Source organism: Leptidea sinapis, chromosome 19 (assembly GCF_905404315.1).
Source record: "Leptidea sinapis chromosome 19, ilLepSina1.1, whole genome shotgun sequence".
Taxonomy (NCBI): Eukaryota; Metazoa; Arthropoda; class Insecta; order Lepidoptera; family Pieridae; genus Leptidea; species Leptidea sinapis.
Window position 1 is genome coordinate 11,458,683 of NC_066283.1, and position 22,544 is coordinate 11,481,226.

The window sequence follows — 22,544 nt, forward strand, 5'->3', positions numbered from 1 at the left end:
AACAAACAAAAAGAACATACCGACGAATTGATAACCTCCTCCTGTTTTGAAGTCGGTTAAAAAGTAACTAACTTAATATTAACACGGAATCTTACGTGCCTACCCAACAGATAACAATAAAATTAAAATAAATGTAAATATTTAAAATTAATTTATAATTTTATTTAATTATCGTCCATTGCTTGCGGTTCAGTACACATATGAATTACAAGAGGCTGAAGTATGATACAAATCTAGTTGACCAACTAACGTCTGGGTGTCGAATTATCGCGGCGGTGTGCGCGCGCATCTTTTAAATTCACTGTAATAATTTTTCCCTTACGCGCCAAAAGAAGTATAATACTTAATATATTAATATTGTTATAAATTTAAGTTAATTATTGTTGACTAAAATTAAAACATCTCGAAGTCTTTCTAAATGAACTTTATTATGTAAAATATTACAATATTAATTTGACTTAGGTCATTACACACACATAACAGGGACTGACGATGCGATTCACCACATTTGAATAAGTCACTGGCATATAATTATATTATAACAATGTTTGTAGTCCTTATTATAAGACAAGACCACATCACGTGTATATTACAGTAAGATAGTAGGTACCTACATGATATTTAAAATAATATAGTATTGACTTTGGTTGAAAATCTAATTAGAAATTATATATTTTTAATAGAGCGCACATGAATTTAAAATAGTTCATTTATAATGACTACAATAAGAAATCCTCCTTACAAGAATCTTACTTGAAATCCAGCGTCAATTTTTTTAACAATTCCAAACAATATGAGCTCATCTACCTAAATAAATGACTGTAACATAATAATGTATCATTGATATTTGCTTCACATATTTATAACTCCTTATCAAGTACCTATTAGTTGGCAGTGTCGATAACGAACGTTTTTAGAAAATAATTAATATTTACAGTTTAAAGTAAGTTTTAAGTATTTAATAAAACTTTAGTGGTAATTCTTCCAGACATTTAAAATTTATCTAAGTAAATATGAGTTATTATAATATAATATTATGTTGTCTATCAAACGTGAATAGAGTCACATTTTTTGCCAATATAGAAGAAGTATTGAGACGGCGAAAAACTATTATCTACCGCTGAAATACTGCACTATTCCGTATTATAATTTAAAATAAAGTAGGTAGGTATACAGAGTCAAGTATAATTTGGCATAAATATAAGTGTGTAATAAAAGTTTGTCTGTTTCACACGCCAATTAATAGCTTCGATCATTTATACATCTAGAAAGACTATGACAGCTGTGAAAACGTCGTAAAAAGTTGAGTTTAGAACTAACCTCTATTTTTAGCAATTCACGTACACGAATATAAAGTGTCATACAATTCGCAAGTGTAAGACGTAGCTTGTCAAGTACTCTAAACTAATATTCCTGGCCTGTTTTTATCGGTTGTCTAACAGCAAGAGATTCCATCTAGACGTATAAATTATATAAATTTATGGTTAATGGAATTGACAGTTTGTAAATCATCGACGACTGTCAAATAATGAGTAGGTAGTTATTAGCATTACTTCGCATATATTGTTATTAGTTTGTAAAATGATTAAGCTGTTCAAATCAAATATCAGATCCACAATGACGTTAGGTACAGGTTCTACTTAAATATTACTAATTGTTTCACTACTATATGCTTACTGTAGTCTGTGATGATCAGATCAACGTTACAGGCGAAAGCATCCGGAGGAGAGCTTTATCATAATCCTGTTAACTGTCCTCCGTAGAGTACCTTACTATAAGTAGGTATGTAAATTCATAAAATAAATTATATTATGTGACTCATTATAACATACACCATACGATACAGAAATAATAAGAAGGTAGATAATATAAGTTTTGATTTAAATAAATTCACTAAACATAGCTTCTGTCATTTTCATTATCGCTCACCATCGCCCTGCAAAAAGAAATATTTATTAGAACTTTATAAATCGATGAACCAAGAAATATTAGAGATGCCACGAATATTCGCTTACTATTCCGTACAAATCACATAGTTAGCCGAATATTAATTATTTGGCAGAAAATCAATTGTGGCCAAATAATAAAGAAAATACACTCATTCTACACAATGGAAAACCTGTCGCTACCGGTATATTTAATTCGACATATCGGCACTAAGTCCGTGGTTGGTTATTCGTAGCAACTCTAAGAAATACCAGTTCCCGTGCTTTATTGAAATAAATTTGTTTGTGAGCCATTACAAATATAAAATTAATATTTACTAATTTTATTACTTAAAATCACCAAATTACCATAGTACGATTCTACATATTACTAGACTTAATAATACTAGACAATAAAAATAAATATGGACAACGTAACTGTTATTAGATTACGTATATTTTCTCAAGAAAATTAATTTAGTTTCACCGATGTTGATCAACATTTTTGAAATGATAAAATAGTATTAAGTTATAAAAATGCTATAGATTTTAGGAGAAAAATAAGTGAATAGTTAGTAAGCGGAGTAGTTAATACAAGTATAATATAAAAATAAAATAAAATGAGTCTTTATTAGAACCTATTTATAGATCGTACTAGAATAGCAAAAGTTCCTGACGAGGGTCCCTCAAAAGAAAATTAATGATAATAAGAAGAAGGTCAGGAAGATAAGAAACAGACAATAACATTCGTGTATAGAATTTGATTGGAAACAGATGAAAATTCAGCTGAATTCAAGAACTTATGCGACTGTAGATGACCTAAAATAAATTTATGAAAACGGAAAGTTTTTGCTGTTTATTCAAACCGACTTTCATTGTGATCTTATTCAACAAGTATGTTATGAAAACTTCGATGGGAATTTCGTTTTGAAACCTCATCTCACGCTTCTGTTAGGAAACAATTGGTTTAATAGGTCCACAAGTCGTTGAAGATATGTGAGATATGTATAATGATAGTATGTGATACAAGCAGGATTCCCTCTATTACTACACACTCACTTTAGCTAAATCTGTGAATCTGCGGTTTACAAGTAAATATTTTCTACAGAACGTCCTACTTTATCTACTTTACAGTTCCGACCTAGCAACATACGACTTTTTGATTTTCTAAGATAATAGATAAACTTAAGAGGAATATGTTGCAAAGTAAGAGATACACAGGACTTAATTCATTGAAACATGCTGAAATGCTACGGCCGCGGCGCTCGAAAATTAAATGAAAAAATTAAAAAAGGAACTTGGGCTTAAAGATAGGTTGACACTTGTGTTCCATGCAATAGTGAGTAAAAAGGAACGAAGGCTACTACGAATACATTGAAATATTTATAGATTTCTCTATCACTTTACTGCTATATTTTACTCGTTGGTAGGTAAAGGTTTCTCATTCCTTTTTGCATAATATTTCAAGTGATTGTAACGAAAAGTTTTAGCCTTCACCGTTAGATATACCAGTCCGTGCATAGATAACATTCATTATCGTTGTTTCAAAATTAGTTACAAATATTAGTGTTGCGAATTGTTCATAAGTTGCGTGGAAATAGATATTTACACTATTGTTGGTGGTTAAGTGTGTGTGGAATAAGTCTTGAAGAATAGTAAATGATACCTATTTATATTTTACAAAGCAGCGAAGGAACGGCAATGTTTTAGTTTGGATGCTTTAGGTATAATTATAGATGGAGGTAGCGGTAGCAAGTTGTGGCCATATCTGGTTTGAAAATTTTCATCAATCGTAGGCATGTTGATATTTAGATTAAGGCCCTGAAAGAAATATTGGCTAAAGACTGGTAACACTATATTTAATTACTATAAAATACGTTAACACTTACCATGGCTTCAGTCTTTTTACGTAAATTAGACCTTGACAGAGTAAGAGCTAATTCTGATTGAAGTCTACTTGTTATAGATTCTTCGTCTTGTTTATGGGATCCGTTCAGTTGGTCTCCATTAAGAAAACCAAACTTAGATGGCTCTCGTCTACCATTCATGTTGTTCACGTATTCACCTATAGTGACAGATACGGGCCTCGAATGCTTCTTCATAGTGGCGGTACCATTCGGAGCTCTTACAAAATAATTGGACGGTGGTTTTGGTTGGACATTTGAAGGATTTTGGAGTTTGTACGATTCTAATGATTCTATATCAACTTTTTCCTCTTTTGTTATTTTAGACTTGACTGGTGATATACTATTGTTGTTACTGTAGGGGGGAGTGGGCGTTCGATTGAGGGTCCCCATTTTATTTAAATTCGCTACTTGTGGGTCATCAGTTTCGTCCATCTTTGGCAAATGATTTCCATTCTTCAGTGTACCATTATGATGACCATTTGTAGCTAGTGGCATCTGAAATTTAAAATGTAATTAATCAGCCACTCAAATGTAACATTTTTTTTTCAATTCAAAAGATTATTCAAACATACTGAAATGTCTACTTGATTCTCATAAATAAAATTATCATAAGTTATGTTAAACCTAGTGAATAAATACTGGGGCAGAGAAATCTATAAAAGTGGATAAGTTACCACATGAGCATTCTTTAATTACTTCATAATAATACTAGATACTTGCATAATGAAGTTTACTATATATAATTAATTAACTAATTACGTATGTATAGCAATAGTAACGATGTGATTATACAAACAGGCGGCGGAGGTGGAGGTATGTCTGTGTTGTTAAGTCTCACGTGGCCATCATCTCCGTCCTCTTTGACATGCTCCGGTTGGTCTGCTTTACGTACTCTCAATGTGTGTTGGCGATCCTGCGTGGATAAATAGAGCGATCAACAGATAAGTAACTTTGTTAATAATTATTTTTAATAAATAGCACTATATTCATTTTTTATATTATTAAATCACACAATTTTAATAAATTCGAACATTACAGAATCAGTGTTTAAGCCTATATTGGAAATGACGAGAAAAAGTGACAAAAGTATCAACCTCATTAATTCTCCCAAAATTTGATTAAAAAAAGTCTTGTTGATATCAGTTATAACACAACTTCCGGTTCTCTGAGCCAGGAGAAGGTGCAAGAAACTCTACGAATACCTACTCGTTATATTTTCGCTCTCTTTAAAGAACCTTTAATAATCAAATCTTTTAAGTTGTAACTTTAAATTTTCATAATTTTAGGTCTATTGACCTAATGTTTAATCCAAAACTGTATTACTTAATCAAAGAGTAATTCTACAGGTTTGGTTAAAATATAATGGTTATGGTTGCGTGTTGGTTTTTGTTTACAGCTTAAACATGCCACGACATTTGTTTAATTGTAATTTACAGGTTTTTACGCGTTCCTGATAAGAACAACCGTTTGACTGACGAACACATGAAGTCGTCCTATACAACCTTATAGGACGCATTTGTTTTCATGCATATCCATGCAACCGCTTTGAAACAAATGGGGCATAATACCCTACTTTTTGGTTTGCGTATCTCTGACGAGTTATAAAAAAAGCCGATTGTTTTTGCTTTATGTAACAATAATTATAAATTGTTTCCAACAGATATATAACATCACACCTAATGGTGTGATGGCCTAATGGCCTCATATTTTGTTTGTAACATTTTAATTTATCAACAACGTACCTTCGTAGTTGTTGTCATTGTATAATATTTCCTCCTTCGATGCAATATCCTAAATAACCAACATGTATAAGTACACCTATAGCTTGCTCAGTTTGTTTGATTTATTCCCATTAAATTTTTGTTTCCAAGCCAGCCTTTTTCACATCTTTGCGAATAAAGGTATGACAATGACAGTACAGTTTCTTGCGCCGTTTCTTCTCTCTCAGAGCGCCATTTGTTTCTGAAGTGATGTGTGTAGTGTGTGAAATGACATCAAAAAGAATTCTTAAGGAATCAATTTCAAGAAAATAAATGTCTTTTATGTGTTTTTAATGATTTATTAATAAGTTAAATTATACAAGTATAATCATTATCCTTTACAAGTAAAGGATGTTTTTAATCTCTTCGTTAATTGAATAAAAGATACAGATGTACATCGTAAAGAGAAAAAGAATCAAAACCAGTTAAAGTACATTCCTCTGCGAGATATAATTCTGATAAAAACACTAGTGAGTGCGCGGAGGTTTACCTCGGCCTGTATTGGTTAACGTAATTCATGTTTGTATGTTACGGTCCGCACTCCGCACACACACAACTATATACATACATACTTTTAGATAAGTTATGTAACTAGATTAATTAAAAAAAGAAATTTCACTTTTGTTTATTAAAACTATACACACTGCACGATATAAGTATGTATATAAAGCTTTAGATATGAACTGAGTTTGTTTGTATATTGTTAGCTTTAAGTTTTAGGTAAACCTATTTAAATGGTTGGATCTGCCGCGTTTAAATTATATTTTTGGCTGTGTGAAAATGTGGGTTAGTGTAAGTATTTAAATGGAGATTTAGCCAAATAGCTAGCAAATGCTATGAGCAAGTTACAAGCTGATCTCTACATTGCTTGTAAAACGAGACATGCTGAATGTAACTTACTGATGCCAAATTACAACTATCTTGTACATACATAAACTTGAACAATATTTATTAGGCTTAAACTGCTCTTAAGAACCATATCTTCTATATAAACCCATATGACTAATCTATATAAATCGTCATATATTTGATTAACTGAATCACTGACGAGGCGAGCAAGTGCCGATCAGGATTTTTGATTGAACCCGAAATTCTGAACGATATCGAAATTGCGCTCGTCACTATCAGATATAAGTTTAAAGTCTCAGTAATTTAAAAAAATACTGAATCGAATATACAGAAGAACTAGAGCCAATTGGTAGGTAGTAGAAATAAGGCCAGAGCCAGATGTACTGAATGGCAGCGAAGTAACTCTAAGTAGCATATTATATGATATACTTACAACATACTAGTGTATATACAAACAAAGCGAGCGAGAGAGACGAACATCTCTAAATTGACGAGTCGTTAACTAGCTTAGTAATAATAAACCAACTAACAACTAATACACATATTGACAAATTAAAATTAGTCACTCATTAAAAAACGATCCTTAAAATGTTTCTCTAACATAGTTTATATTTTGATTAGTGATTGTCTATTTTTGACCTGTTTATTGTTATAATAGTTTATTGCGAATTTTAATATTGGCCTATAATGTTATTTATGTCATTATATATTTAGTGTTGTAAACCTTCCTCATAGTAAAAAAAAGTTATCGGGCTGTCAGGCCGTTGATACGTTAGTATATCCCATAGGTTCTCAACGTGGGCGATAACGCCCCGCTTGTGGTCGTTTGAGACTTTCGGGGGGGCAGTAGAAGACCCAGAGAAAATTAGGGGGCATTGAGATGGCGCAGATGGGGCGTGGGTAGATTAAAAAATATAGTCTAAAAAGACAAAAAAATACACGAAAATACTCTAGAAAAAACCATATTCTCAAAGTGGGCGGTGAGCAAAATAAGGTTGAGAAACTATGGTATCTCCAATGTCTATGGTGTGTGGAAAGTCGAGTAAAAGAGAAGTGGCCTTTTTCGGTGGCCTTCGTTCGCTGTATATGGACAAGGCCTCAAAAGAACATAAGCCTGAGATCTTTAGAGCAAACTTAGACTTTACTTACTTACCGTGTAAGCTTACCATAATCCTTGATATCGTTTTTATAGGCATTTGATAGCTGCAATTATACTGGGCTTTACCTTCCCAAATCGGCAGTGACCCAGGGCACTAGATTTTTCAGATACTCCAAAACCGAGTGTGCCGTACGGTACCTTACCTACTACCCTCACCAAGTTCTGACCTTTATTTTGTTTATAAGATGGCTTAATTTACATGGTCTTATAGCTTGTTTCAATAGCTTTCTGATACATTCACTCAAATCATCATAATTATAAGCAATCTATTTAATATACGTAAAATAATACGCATTGACAGAACGCTGCGCGAGCGCCAAAAGCAAGCCGATCTGAGTTTAAGAGAGAATACAATAATTTGGTTAAAGTATGAAATTGCCGTTTTATTCTAATAGGTACTTCGAATTGACATAGATCCTTTATGGTTTGAGATTTGTGAGAGACAAGAAAGAAAGACTTCATAGACGCGGAACTAACGCGGCAGAAACAGCTCTTAATATTAATGTTGCGTTTAGAGAGGGGACTATTAATGAACGCACCGTTCGAGAAACTTTGATTTGAACAATGAACCACCTGGAAGACCGCCCACGCAGGTGAATAACAATGAATTGAAAAAGATGGTGGAAGCCGATCCCCGCCAAACTAACCAAGAATTAGCGGCGTGGTTTAACGTAACCTTACTAACAATACTGACTCATTTGCGTCAAATCATTTTAATAAAAATATTCCTCATGATTGGATTGAACTGCAGAAAAAAAACGTGTTGAAACTTCTGTCGCCTTGTTGAATCGATGAAGGAATATTGGATCGAATTGTGACATGCGATGAAAAGATTCTTTACGATAACCGTAAGCGAAAAATGCAATGACCCCAGGTTTAACGCCGCAACGTGTCCTAAAGTAAAGCTTACAAATAAAAAGGTAATGGTAACTGTTTGGTGGTCTCAGCATGGTGTTATTCACTATAGCTTTCTATGATCTGGTCAAGTTATAACGGCAGATGTCTACTGTGCTGAACTTTGAACAATGATAGCAAAACTAGGAGTGAAACAGCCTAGACTCATGAATTGATCTTCACCATTATTACTCCCTGATTACGCGAGATCTCATACAGTACCAGAATTCATTTTCCCTCCGTATTTGCCAGATCTTGCTCCAACGGACTACCATATTTTTCGTGATTTGGACAAATTTCTACCCGATAAAAAGTTTCCTTCTCAGGAGGCAGTACAAAATGCTTTCACACAGTTTGTCGAATATAGATCAATCACCACATTTCTATATAATAGATAGCCTGTATACATAATAATGGTAATTAATTTTTGATTTAATACATAAATATATTAAATTAAAAAACAGAGTTTAAATTTTTGAGTAGAAATCGTTAATTTTATACTTTAACCTCTAATATATCCTAAAATTAAACCTATATCCCTATATATTATCCTAATATATGGTTATGACAGCGTTCATGAGAAACGTTTTAGTACTCCGTTTTTACTCCGATTGACATTACAAATCAGACTACCTCAGAAAAATATTTTCTATTTTCGGGTAAAATATCGCATATAACACACAGAAATAATGGGACCTTCTAATGGTTAACAGGACTTTCTAAATCGGTTCAGTAGATCCAGAGATTATCAACTACATACAACCTCACAAACTATCTCTTTATAATATGAGTACAGAAAACTTATTGATTGTTTAAATGTATCATGATGTTGATGTTCCGTCTAAATAAAAGTAATTAAAAGACCACAGAAGAAGAAACAGACGGATAAGAGATGGAACTGTATTCCTTGTTGACAGAACACTAAAATATTGCTAGATTTACCAAATTGTGAAAAAGACATATTACACAAGATACTCTGACAATGATACTTATATTATGTTAAATTATTTCAGTTTGACATTGAACTTGCATTGAACAACACGGCGTTACGGTAAAGCCTTGCAGTTTTATGTTCAAATAAACCCGAGGAGACACAGGTAGGGTGACGTCAAGCCAAGTAATGCGCATGCGCAAGTAATGTAACTCATTTAACGATGAACAGTTTTTTGTTCCTAAGTAAAATATTACCGTGCTATTTGGTTCTCATTATGTTGGAATGACGTAATTTGTTTAACTAGCTTAGCAGAACGTTGAAGAGCATTTTAAACTTAATGACGAAATTACACATTCAGCTTAGAAAATTTTCTTCTTATTTAAATATAACTTATCAGAGGCTTGTCATGAAATATAAGCAAATGTTGACTTTGACAATTTATCGATCGCATGCTTGAGTGTGAGATAACAAGTATTTGTGCAAGACTTCGCAACAAAAAATAGCTCAAGTGGTTTGTCAACGATTTTATCAATGACAAAAATAGATAAACAAAAATGTTTCACAATACGATGAGCAATTCTTAAAGGTTACAACCAAACGCAAAAACAACTGAAGAATTATTACTTTAATTACGTAAACCAAATCAAAAGTTATCCACAAGTCTATAGCTTACTTACTTCGTAACATTGAATGGAGAAAAGCGGTTTGGACCTGTGATTCTTCATCATACTTGCAACTGGAAGTCCGCAAAATGTTAGCACAAGTTAAACACAACAATAACTGTCAGTTGTAAACATTTCACATGATGTTAAATTATGCATAGACTTGATTAGAGTTGGACGCGTGAAGGTCGAATATAATTTTTCCGGTGAGGGGTAAGTGAGCGTAGATTTAGATGCGATCGTAGTTCGAGTCAGCAAGCAGCGCGCATCAAACACGGATGCATTACACTGACTGACTGACTGACTCTGAGTGACTGAGCCCGGAGCCGGCCGCACTCCGCGCAGGTTGTCACCTCCTCTACGGTCTGCAGTACCGTATCTGTGGTGCTTGTCGTTATCAGTGCACAGCGCAATCATACAAAACCACTGTTCCATTAACTTGTCGAACTGTGGTTTTACGCTCACGCACAAATCTAAGATTTATTGTATGCTGTAATTCATGCTGCGAATTTTGTTCGATAAAATGAAATGATTATTAGAATATTTACAAGTTTTATTAAAAAAACTGCAGATTACGGATGTTACAGCGTGGGACTGGATTATGAGTATATAACGAAGGATACTGGGACAATTAACATTAAAAGGTTTATAAATATATTTGGCTTTTAATACTAACATGGTTCATAAAACATACTGTTACTAATTCAAATATTTTTATTCAAAATAGGATGTGACATCACTTATTGAAAGTCAAAAACTAACACCCATTCCAAAACGGTTATGGTCATTAATAGCATTGATTGTTATAAAATAAAAGAGAAATTGAAGATCAGACAATAAATGTGTGTTTAAACGAAGTCTCAACGTATCAGTTCGATTTATTGATCATAGTGTTATGGCGCCTCTTCACAGTCGACGTTTAAATGCCATTTCACGCAAACACGATCGTGTGGAGGTCTTATTCGCTATTAGTCGCCGATCATCGTCTAGAATATACTTGTCACAGTGATCGCATCAAAGGGAATTCACGTGCAGTTGCGTGCACGTGCCCACACGATCGCCGGTCATTCATTCACTGGAGTCTGGAGAGTGAGTGAAGCCATTAAGAGTTTTATTTACATAGCGAGAGTACGATACAATGACTACTAGGTGGTCAAATGATTGGTAGCAGCAACTGTAAGCTCCACGTCCATCTTGAAGGACTGCCGCTCAATAAATAATCACGGACGATCGTGTGGATGCTTTCGACGATAGTGGAGACGAGGCAGTAAGTAATGTTAATAAGTTTTAGGAAGAAATCACAATAGAATTATTATCAAAACATCTTAAGTAATACACATACAATACAATACATTTCATAGCAATTTCATTGACGACCTGTATAGCCGAGTGGTTAGCGATCCTACCTACTAAGCTAGAGGTCCCGGGTTCGAATCCCGGTAGGTGCAAGCATTTATATGATAAATATAGATGTTTGTTTCCGAGTCATGGATGTTTAAAATGTATTTATGTATGTTTATATGTATGTTTATATGAATTTATGTATGTTTAAGTAAGTATATTGTATTAAATATATCATTGTCTTGTAACCCATAACACAGGCTATATATGCTTAACTTGGGGCAAGATAATTTGTGTAAATGTGTGTCAATATTATTATTATTATTATTATAGCATATTTTCATTAAATAAATAAATAAAAAAATAAATAAATATGATGAAAAACTGAAATTCAAAATAAGTTTAATGTTGATTTTTTCTATATTCTATCTATATATAGCTCCCTACGCTTGATGCTTGCTGCACAGGGTATTTATATTAGGTTTCAATATACTTAACTTTAATCTTATGTCTCCTAGGTCTAGAACCTAGAACTATACACTAAAATATTATTTTTGTAACAATGCAGAATGCTAACTATAAAAAAGTATCAGATTATATATCCTAACAAATATTATTATTTGTATGTTATCACCTCTTAAGCCGAGTTTTAAAACTATTTCTCTTATTACTACGCTTTTGAATGAAAAATTTGTTGTTAGAAGGTAAAAGCAATTTTCGCAACAAAATGGAGGCGTGTCCCCTGCAACAGACGCAATAATTCAGTCTTCACTTGAGGTAACAATTTCTTCAATTCTCGGGCTATCGAGTGTTATATTTGCATCTATATATTTTATGCATCCAATAAAGGATAATGTATATTAATACAGTTTATTTAATTTACTTTTTATTAAATATTTGATATTTTAAACGCTTTTAACTAACAATATTCTTAATATATTGGATGCAACACCTTACAAACTCATTTATTATGTATATTACAGTTATTGTAAAATACGCGAATTTGATAGAAAAGAGTGGCCGTTGAGTTTCTTGTATATGTTCTTCTCACGCTTAGTTTAAGCCTTATTGAATAATTGCATGAAGAGACGTATATAACGGGATCACTCGGAAATACCTATGTAATCTAAGATTAAGAGTCGCTCTCCGTTGCTTTCCAAATAGATACCGCAGGCGTAGTCGCAAAGTGCGGCAACTAATACTCGAGCCAGTCTCGAACAATGTGTGACGTTGACTTGCTACATGCTCTGTTAAACTTTGCTAATAATTGAAACTAAAATGCCGGGTTGCGTAGTAAAATTTTGTAAAAATAATACCAACAATAAGTACAGGAAATAAGAAAGGCAATGGGGTCACATATTCTCATTAGTAAGTATTTTGTATTTTATTAATTTTAATATAAAATAGCACAAAGCGTATGTTACAAAATTTGAAAGATGCCTTTGAGTGTCAAGATGCCACGCACACAAGCATCTAATAGTTACCGTAATAAATAAGCTATTGTTCTTAGGTAGTGCTGTATCTAGTTGGAGCACAGCGGAGACCGACCCTTAATCTAAGTATGATGTGTTTATTTAATTTTACTAGCTAGCTAAATATATCGTTGTCTTGTACACATAGTACAGACTACGCCTAGTTTGGGGCAAGATAATTTGTGTAAAAGTGTGTCAATATTATTATTTATTATATTGAAAAAAGAACAACAGTATTTCTGTTAAATGACTGATTACACTTAGGTAAGTATGAAAGGCGAGATCGAAAGAAACTGTCAAGATATTTCATTTTGATTTACGGTCCAATACACGATCGTTATGTAAGGTAATAATGATAGGTAAGTGTCGAAGTGGGTTTGATTATTTCGTAAGTTGGCTGACAATAATTTTGTAATTGGTAATATAAACATCACCAAAACTTACAATTTTATCTTTCTGGCTAAGTTTAGCTAAACATTGTAGTGACTGTTTGTTTGATTTTCATCGTACGTATATTTATAAAACTAAATTATAAAGTCTTTGTCTCTCTATCTGTCCGTTTCGTCAGGCTCCGAAACGGCTGCGCTGATTTTGATGTGAGTTATTGAGGCTACTTTATTACACTCAGTATAACTTGGCGCGTAATCAGGACGCTTCTTCTATAGAATTAAACCGTAGATCAGTTACACGTTTAGATAGACTGTGGTCTGTGACAGCTATGAAAATGTCAAAAAGAAAACAAAAAAAAAATGATGTGACAGTTAATTTCTATTTTGAGCAATGAACGCACACTATACAAAGTGACATACAAATAGCGGGTGTACGACGTAGCTGGTCACACACACTAACGTAATAAACCTGGCCTGTTTTCATCAGTTTTCTAGCAGCAAGAGGCTCTAACTAGAAGTATAAATTGTCTAATTAAAACGATAAGTAAGTATCTACTATATTTTTGAAAACCTTTATTTAGCTTTTTATAAGTTAGGTATTACATTATGTATTAATTAATTATAATAAATAAATTATCAACTCACTAGAACCTCTGTCAGTCGAAATAGTTTCGACAAATTCCGTAGAAAATCATATTTAAATAGACATTTCAATTTATGAAGTACTCGCGAACGATGGATTGGGTAACAAACATACAAACTGTTACATTTTGATATTAAAATAGATTAGGCAGTAAGTTGATATTTGATTAGCAGAGGATTAGATTGATTTAACCAATTTTGCGATAGTAAGATGAAATATGTAATTAAATGCTTGGAATTTTAGAGGCACAAATTCATTATAATAACTAGTCAGGGCTGGCGCGTGAGTCAGGTTTAGCTTCTTCCACTTAGAGTTGCTTTCCTACTTCTTCAGAGTGTTAATTTTTTTCGGGTATTTCGAGGTCTATTCTCTATGACTCACGACTTGTGAGACTTACTATAGTGTCTGAAGCACTCAGGAATTTGTTATGTTATCTTTAACCAACTAAGTAGTATTGTTAATAGATAAAATCCAAAAAGTTGAATAAAACTCCAACAGTGTTCAAACGGATTGCATCCAATAAATTGGAAAGAGGATGTTTCACACACACACTCTACTGTTCATGGTTATACTTTGCACGTCCCAATCAAAACAATAATGTCTTTTCAGAATTCTCCCAAAGTGCATCTTGATAATGACTGCAAACGCTACACAATGAAATGTGTTTACAAATGACAGCTGTTTCCTCGAACACCGTCAATTGTTTTGACCACAGTAGAACATAACAAAATTAATAGTTACCTGTATTTGATCGACAGTCCAATTTTAAGGTTGGGAACTTTTATTATCTTCGAGCCTTAGAGTTATTTGTACAAATATTAATAGACAATTTAGTGAATGATAGGACTTTTTAGACACTCACATTATATCTTACCCACGGCCACGTGGGAAACTATGAGATTTCAAATATCTATAATCAGTCAGGTTATTCTTTATGTAGAACACGAAGTTGAGGACTTCGGATTGAGGAGGAGAAGCGTAGCGTAGAAATTGTCAGGAAAGTCCGTACAGTGACGTATAAAAAACAATTAGACTCACAAGCACGACCAAAAATTGTCTAAAGCAAAACTCTGCCTACGCATCTATTAGGCAGAGTTTTAGTTCAGTTGTGTTTCCACCGGACTTTGAACATAACGCCACGCAATTTGCAGTGAAAGAACATTTACTTTTAGTAAAGAACTATTGACACCAGGTTTTGTTATTGTTATCCGTAAAGTGAGTATTGAGGGCTTTCATTAATATATTTTGTGAATTAAATTCAAAGTAAAAATGTTGACAGTTCGTATTTAAATTTCTTTTAGCTAGTCGGGGCACTATGAAACGGGGTTTAATGAAAACTGTGTTTCATTATACATTGTTCATTTTATTATCAGCTGCTGATGAAAATAATACTACGATATTAATAGTTATCTGCGACGAAGCTAAAAAAGATGAGTGACCTACAATGTGACCTACCTTCTGTTGCAAAAGATGACATAGAATTTGTTTTACTGTCACCTAGTTCGAGGCTAAGCGATAGTTTATATTTACACATTCTTCTTATTACACCTAAGTATTATCATTGTTTTAGTTTATTTTGATATTTTATATTTGTCTTGATGCATAAAACGTATGTTTCATTGCACTCCAGTGTGTGTTCCAATGTATCCCGTACCTGAGGTCCAATGAAACAGTGGCAAGGCCTATTTTATAACCCTATTTTATAGGGTTAGGATTAACTTTTGATCTCGGTTCTGTGTCTGATTTTTAGATGACTAAGTAAAGTATGGTAATTGAAAAAATAAGTTGAGTTTTCTTAATATATTTCTTTTTTATAAATGTTAATGCTTTTTTCGTTTCATTGTATCCACTCGTCCCTATACACGATATAATCCACACGGTTTTCTTTACCGTTGTGAATGTATTTGCTTTAACCTCACAAATTTTTAATCATGAGCGATGATACCCTTTTTCCAGCTTTGATTTTATTTCTACCAGATTTAAAGTGGTCGCGGACGTTTGTACGTCAGTATCACTTTTAGTAGGTACCGATATCACTTTTTAGTCATTCATACTTTTTCGACAGATAACTGTGTTCCCAAGAGCAAGACTGTTACAGAAATTGATTGAAGATGTAAATATTCATTTCAAATTGTGTGGTGGTAAAAAGTAATATAATTGTGACATTCGCTAAGATTTTGTTGTTGATAAGTTGATTCTTTGACCTAAAATCTAAATGAATCTTGATCTATAAACGAAATGATCCTATAAAGCATCCGTTTATCAAAATAAAACCCGTAACAAGTACAATTCATAAGCAAAGAATATAATATAATAGTACAAGTATCATAAGTGAGAGTTAAGTACAATACAATTAACAGATAGCGTGCGAGTTGAATGCAGAGTTTAGGAATGTGACAATGAATGTGAAATTAGGAATGTGAATTTAAACATAGCTTCAATTTTTCTTAACATAAATGAAAAAAAAGTATTCTCTATTAAGAACTCGGATCATCCATTATTAAATACGGGGTTGCAACTTCATTATAAACGCGATAACACGTTAAGCATACAATAACTGTCAAAGATGGTCAAATACGGTACAGCACTACACTACAGACGCGCGAGGGAAGATGCTCCCACTCGGGCCCCGACTCAACTCGCGCGCTATGTGCACTTACTGTCAGACTTACCTTGTTATCTGGGGTATCGGCTACTTCCGCCGTCTCTTGGTTAGCAAACATTTTCTTGTGAACTTTTTTAAATTCATTCATCAGGGCATCATGGTGTTTCTTCTTATCATCATCAATGTCTATTTTCTGGACATTGCGTTTTTTCGTCGTACTCTGATTTTCGTTTTCAGGTGTCGGCTTCTTCTTATTCTATGATAATATTTTATTAAATGTAAAAAACTTCAAATAAAATTGGTTTTTCACATTGAAATATTCAAGAATAACTGAGTCCAAATAATATGAGAAATATAATCGATTTTGCACCGCATTCAATGTTCCAGACTGGGGTTATAAAATATGAACATGATTTCAATGGCAATAATAAAATACAAAAGACTTTTAATACTAATAGAAATTTTCTGCAATTGTTTTGAATTATGTCAATATGACAAACTTATTTTAAATGGGAATTTAGAGCAGTTACTCTTAAGTGTCTATACTCTATAGGATCACATGTTTTATGTATTACGTAATCAAATGCTACCACGTAATCTATAGAGACTTGCACCTTATCATATTGGATGCTGTTCATCCACTGCCACTATAGAAAAGTAATTACCACAAAGCTATGAATTATGTTTCCTTAAGTTCGTTTCATCGTCATCATCGTCCACTGCTAAACAAAGACCTTTGCAAGAGATTGATTTTGGTTTTGTATCAGATTGTTTGCAAGGCTTTAAATACTACTTAGTCTCTCCAAAAAGGTCTCTTGTTCTTGGGAAGATCACTCAGCAACTATATTACTAAATTTTCAGTCTTAATCATACTCAAATTCAATTATTTTTATTCAAAATAGGATTTAAAATCATTTATTGAACGTCAAAAACTACCACCCATTCGAAACAGTACGCCTCAGACCTGAGAAGAACGGGCGGAAGAAACACAGCGGCCTTATTTTTTTCTTAATTTAGTAACAATATATTGTGTAGTATCGTACAATAAAATTTATAATTAAATAGCCTGCGGGCGTACGCTTCGTTCCCAGTCTGTGGTATCATTCAGAAAATCATTTATTTTATAGTTTTCTTTACGAAACAAACGTTTTTAACAATTATTTTGAATTTGGTAACACATATTTTGTTTTATACATTTTCTGGGATCATGTTGTAAAAGTATATTCGTCGCCCAATAAAAGACATTCTATCTCGACGTAACCGAGTAGTAAGCATAAGAAGTTTATGTTTGTTCCTCGTGTAATGTATAAAAATATCCTTTTGTTCCTATGAAAGTATCTGTTATAGGGAAGATGTTGTAGTACGGATGGAAAAATGACAAATTGATCCAATAAATGGGTAAAAAATCTATGGAATAGAAGTTGTCTTTAAAATAAAAGAACAATAAACCAGAGAATACATACATTGAAAATTATAAGCGCAACCTCGACCATGGGCTTTACAGTTTACAGAATACTTAATAAAATTGATCATAGCAATATTATACACATAATATATAGAACAGATTTAGTTTTTAAATACACTTACCAGTTTTCTTCTTTGTATTTCCTCTACAATGGCACTGGATAGCGTGGCAGAACTAGAAATACTTGTTGTGTCTAAATTAAGCTCGTTCTCGGGTGGTTGCGGGTACTTGCAATGCGGGCTACCGTTCTGAGGTGCGTTCATATTATGATGAACTTCTACAACTATTGTTTTCTTATCATTGTCTCTGTTTGGTTGTTGAGCAAACATATTATTCTTTCTAGAGTTGTTGTCATAGCTACATTGTATAGTAGCACCATCTTCAGTTAAATTTATAATAGTTCTATTTAAAGGTGGTTTTGGTTTTGCTGCTTCGTATTCAGATTTCACTTTATTCCTAATATTGCTCTTATTTTCAAATGTGTGAGGGTTATTTGGTATACTAGGGGAGTCGTAATCAGGTTCTATGTCGGATGGCGAATCAAAATTGTGTATATTGCCATTATTCCACTCAAAATCTAGACTGTCCCAAGTTCGCCTTTTTATTCGATTCATTGTCAGTCTATAATGGAAAAGAAACACAATTTAGTAGGAAAAAAATCAAAATTTTTTACACTATATTAATATTTAAAGAAAGCTTACTATCACTACAATTGTATTAAAGGTTGTCTAAAGTTTATTTTATATAGAATATTTTCTGTTGATGTAATTATACGGACAAGAACAAAATATAATTTAATGCCATTAGGTCATAAAACACACCATGTACAGAAACACACAAACCTATCAGCCCTATCGGCAGCCTCTTCAGCGACACTGGCCAGCCGTCTCCTCAGCGTGGCCGGAGGAGCGAGGGGTACGATGGATGCGACAGATGCGGGGCTTCTCTCACCCGCCGCTGATGACGCAGAACTGTTGTACCCAGAGCTCTCTGGTGAGACCAGCTCTAAGCCGACACCTTCCCTGATGACGAGCTCGAGACGACCGCTAGCTTTCATTGCTGACACAGCCTGAACAAATTATATTGTTTATTGGTTTACTCATAATATTTAAGTGTTAAGCCTTAAATTGACACATTTTAAACTACTATTGGCTTATGTCAATAGAGACGCCTAATCCCTATCTTATTCGTGGGTTCGATAATAATCAGCATACTCCCACCATTAAGGCCGGCAACACATGGGCGGCTGTCTCACACTCCCCATCCCGTGCGCCTCTTGCCCGTTTGCACCATCTTCTATAAAAAAACAATATATTTGAGACTTCAATTCTTAAAGCAAAAGCCCATTCATTACCAACACTAGTTTTCAGGTATTTGATTCTTTCGATCATTATTGGTGTCCCTTGTTTACAAGCAATACAGCACGACGCGCATTATAAAATTATCGACATTACAATTTTGAATATGTTCTTTGCTTCCAGATTGAATGAGCTGAAGACCTTCGAAACAAGAACTTTCAACAACACAACACAGTAAATATTTTTAGGACACTCTATTGACGTATCATTATGTTTATTATTATTTCAGTGTATGCAAAAAAACAGTCTGCGGGCACGTTGTATTCCAATTTATTTTAAAAAATCAAAATTTTAGAGTGGCTGACACACTAGTGTAGTCACCGTCTGTCAGCCCGTGGGACGGTCGCGCACAAAGTTGTCGGACTATAGATAGATAGTCTCATAAATCTGGCCATCACTTTAAAAATTATTCAAATCAAACTGAAATATTCAGTTCAAATAACTATGAAAAATCTACAAATTTAATTTGTAACATAATTCAGGGATTTATTATCAGATATGATGACTCGCATTCGCGCCTCTCAGGTTCCGTCCGAGCGCTCTTACCAACTGAACCTACCGTCCAAGTGACACATCGACCGAAATTTTGGTATGTCTTGTTCAACTTTCAGATTGTGGCTGATAAGAGCGCTAAGACGGAACTCGAGAGGCGCGGGTTCTAGTCCCGCATCGTTCGTGAATTATGGTGCAAATTAGTATAATTAATACCAGAAGTGAAGGATGTCATTTTAAAATTAAAAAATCTCCTCAGCCTATAATATTAGTATGAATTTAATTGAAACTTTACCTCACTAAAAGAAATTTTAGAGAAATCGGATCCGTTGCATGATAGTATTTGATCACCAGGCCTCAATCCAGCTTCCTTTGCGATGCCTCCTTCTCTCACAAACTGTACATATATACCCGGCTTCCAATCGGGACCTTTAAGTATTCTGCAAAAATATGAAATAATGAGAATAGCAATTATTTTATTTGTGTAGTTACACAAAATGTACACAAATTTAAGCAAGATTATAAGTTGTTCTTTTGTTGCGAAAATTGATTCTAAACTCTTTTAACTACGTAATAATTGGCAAGATGACGCGGGAATAGCAATATCTGTATATGACGGCTTTCTATAGATTTGGAATTCTAATTTATTATTTACTCTTGTTAATGTTAAATCCAAAAAATTTAGAGATTGGTTTGATTCGAATTCCAATTTAAACTTTATTTTTTGGTGGATCTTATTAATTTTATTAATGAATAGATCGATTTGACGTTCGGTGCCTGTCCAGCAAATTATTATGTCGTCAACGTATCGGTAATAAAATAGGATATGTGGGTCTCTCACCACGTAATTACACTCAAAATTATCCATAAATATTTCAGCCATAATTGGACTTAATGGTGATCCCATTGCTAATCCTTCCTACTACTACGTAATAATTGTATAATGCCATATAATTTATTATTTATATCGCATTTTGCTCTATGCTTTTACAAGTTGACTGTATATTTGTGGTAGTAAACTTATTTAATTACATAGAATGTGACTCACCCGCAGCCGAGTTTAGCTCTCGCTGGCACCAAGATGGAGAGTCTTAGGTCTGTCACGTGATCAGTGCTGTGGCAGAGAGTGGGAGAAGATGACACCTCCGAAGACAGAGATGTTCGCTCTGATATAAAGTGCCACGACAGAGGCTCGTACGCTTTACTATAATATGAAAATACAAGGAATTGTATTAACAAAAAAACTGAAGATGTAGTACACGTGTGTATATTGTAAAAAGTGACACGAGGAGAGGGTGAAGATGTCTATAAAAGGCGATGTCTGCCTGGCATCGGCATACTTCTATTTCAACCGTTGACGAGAATATATTACTACTAAAACATAAAATATAGGTAAATTATTATTTTAACTATTACTAGCGGCAAATGTTATTATATCCGAACATAAAACCAAAAAAACATCAATCTGAGGGCTAAATATATTTATGCACATTTTATCTCTATAGAACGGAAGTGGGAAGACGTCCAATGCTGGACAAAGGCCTCCCCCAAATTGTAGTTTTAGCAGATACTAATTAAAAGGGCAATTTCCAGGATTCATACATTTTTGTTAGAAAATTTCAAACTACTAGCTATACAAATTAGTTTCAATAGAATATAATGATTTTTATGAATCTCACAAGAATTTGTTCCCATACACATTTCTTATTATGACTCCGAAACTGTACGCCTTGTTTTGCTATTAAATGAAATATTTTAAAGCCCCCTTTTAAAGTTTTGGTTTCTTTGTTATTATAAAACAAAATAAAAACTATAATAATTTTATCATATATTAAGAAATACATACTCGTATCTCGCGGGCATCAAATTAAGTTCCGATTATTTCTTGATCTATAAGGTAGTAGGTACCACTCGACCAACATGCTTTTCTAATATTAGAATCTATAGTATTGTCTCTATATTGACAATTATATAACAAGATAACGGGAAGAAAATACGCCCATGTCGCCTTAGCCGACAACTTCCAGGGTACTCCGCCATGGAATCCATCGTCTGATGTAATAGCAGAATCTCCTACTTTTACAGATATCCAGAACAGCCAAATTTGTCATAATCATATATCAAACAGCATAAACATTCCAATTTAATTTCACAAATTGTCCTTTTGACAATTATTTTTAAATAGGTACTACTAATTTTATTATATATTATTATTAAATAGTTTAGATAAACAACTAGTTTTATTTTCCTCATATTCGAAATGAAAAGTAGCGTGCTTAACACGGGTCGAAATAATAAATTCCTACTCGGACTATAGCCGCCCTCGCTGCGCTCATGAGTCTAAATACCTCGGGAATTGATTCTTTCGACCCTTGGTTAACAATCTACTATGTCTTGCTTCTTAGCACAATAGCCAATGAGTTCTCATTATCAATAAAATAAATCAAAAATGATTAATTGTCACTTACTCTTGCACAGGAACCATCCCGACATCTGAAACAACAACGTTCATTATTGCACTGGTTGGTGGCCACATTGGCTTCATCAATAACAACTACTAGTAGTAATTACTACCAATTATATATTGTGACTGGATGATTGACAGCGGGATTTTTTTTTATTTATTATCTTACACTTATAACCCGATACGGCATTTATTGATGTAGATTATTTTACAATTGTTAAGCGG

General features: G+C 33.5%; 1 protein-coding gene across 1 annotated transcript in view; it reads right to left on the minus strand.

The window, feature by feature from the left end:
* Positions 1-408: 408 nt before the first annotated feature.
* The window catches only part of LOC126970052 (uncharacterized), a 61,848-nt gene continuing 39,712 nt past the window's right edge, over positions 409-22,544 (minus strand). The window contains exons 4-12 of the mRNA XM_050815733.1: positions 22,324-22,348; positions 20,904-21,059; positions 20,151-20,295; positions 18,848-19,074; positions 18,128-18,626; positions 16,608-16,796; positions 4,629-4,745; positions 3,815-4,327; positions 409-1,936 (exon numbers count right to left, since the gene is read on the minus strand). Of these exons, the coding sequence (XP_050671690.1) occupies positions 1,919-1,936; positions 3,815-4,327; positions 4,629-4,745; positions 16,608-16,796; positions 18,128-18,626; positions 18,848-19,074; positions 20,151-20,295; positions 20,904-21,059; positions 22,324-22,348 (1,889 nt within the window). The 3' untranslated portion in view covers positions 409-1,918. The remainder of the gene's footprint in view (positions 1,937-3,814; positions 4,328-4,628; positions 4,746-16,607; positions 16,797-18,127; positions 18,627-18,847; positions 19,075-20,150; positions 20,296-20,903; positions 21,060-22,323; positions 22,349-22,544) is intronic.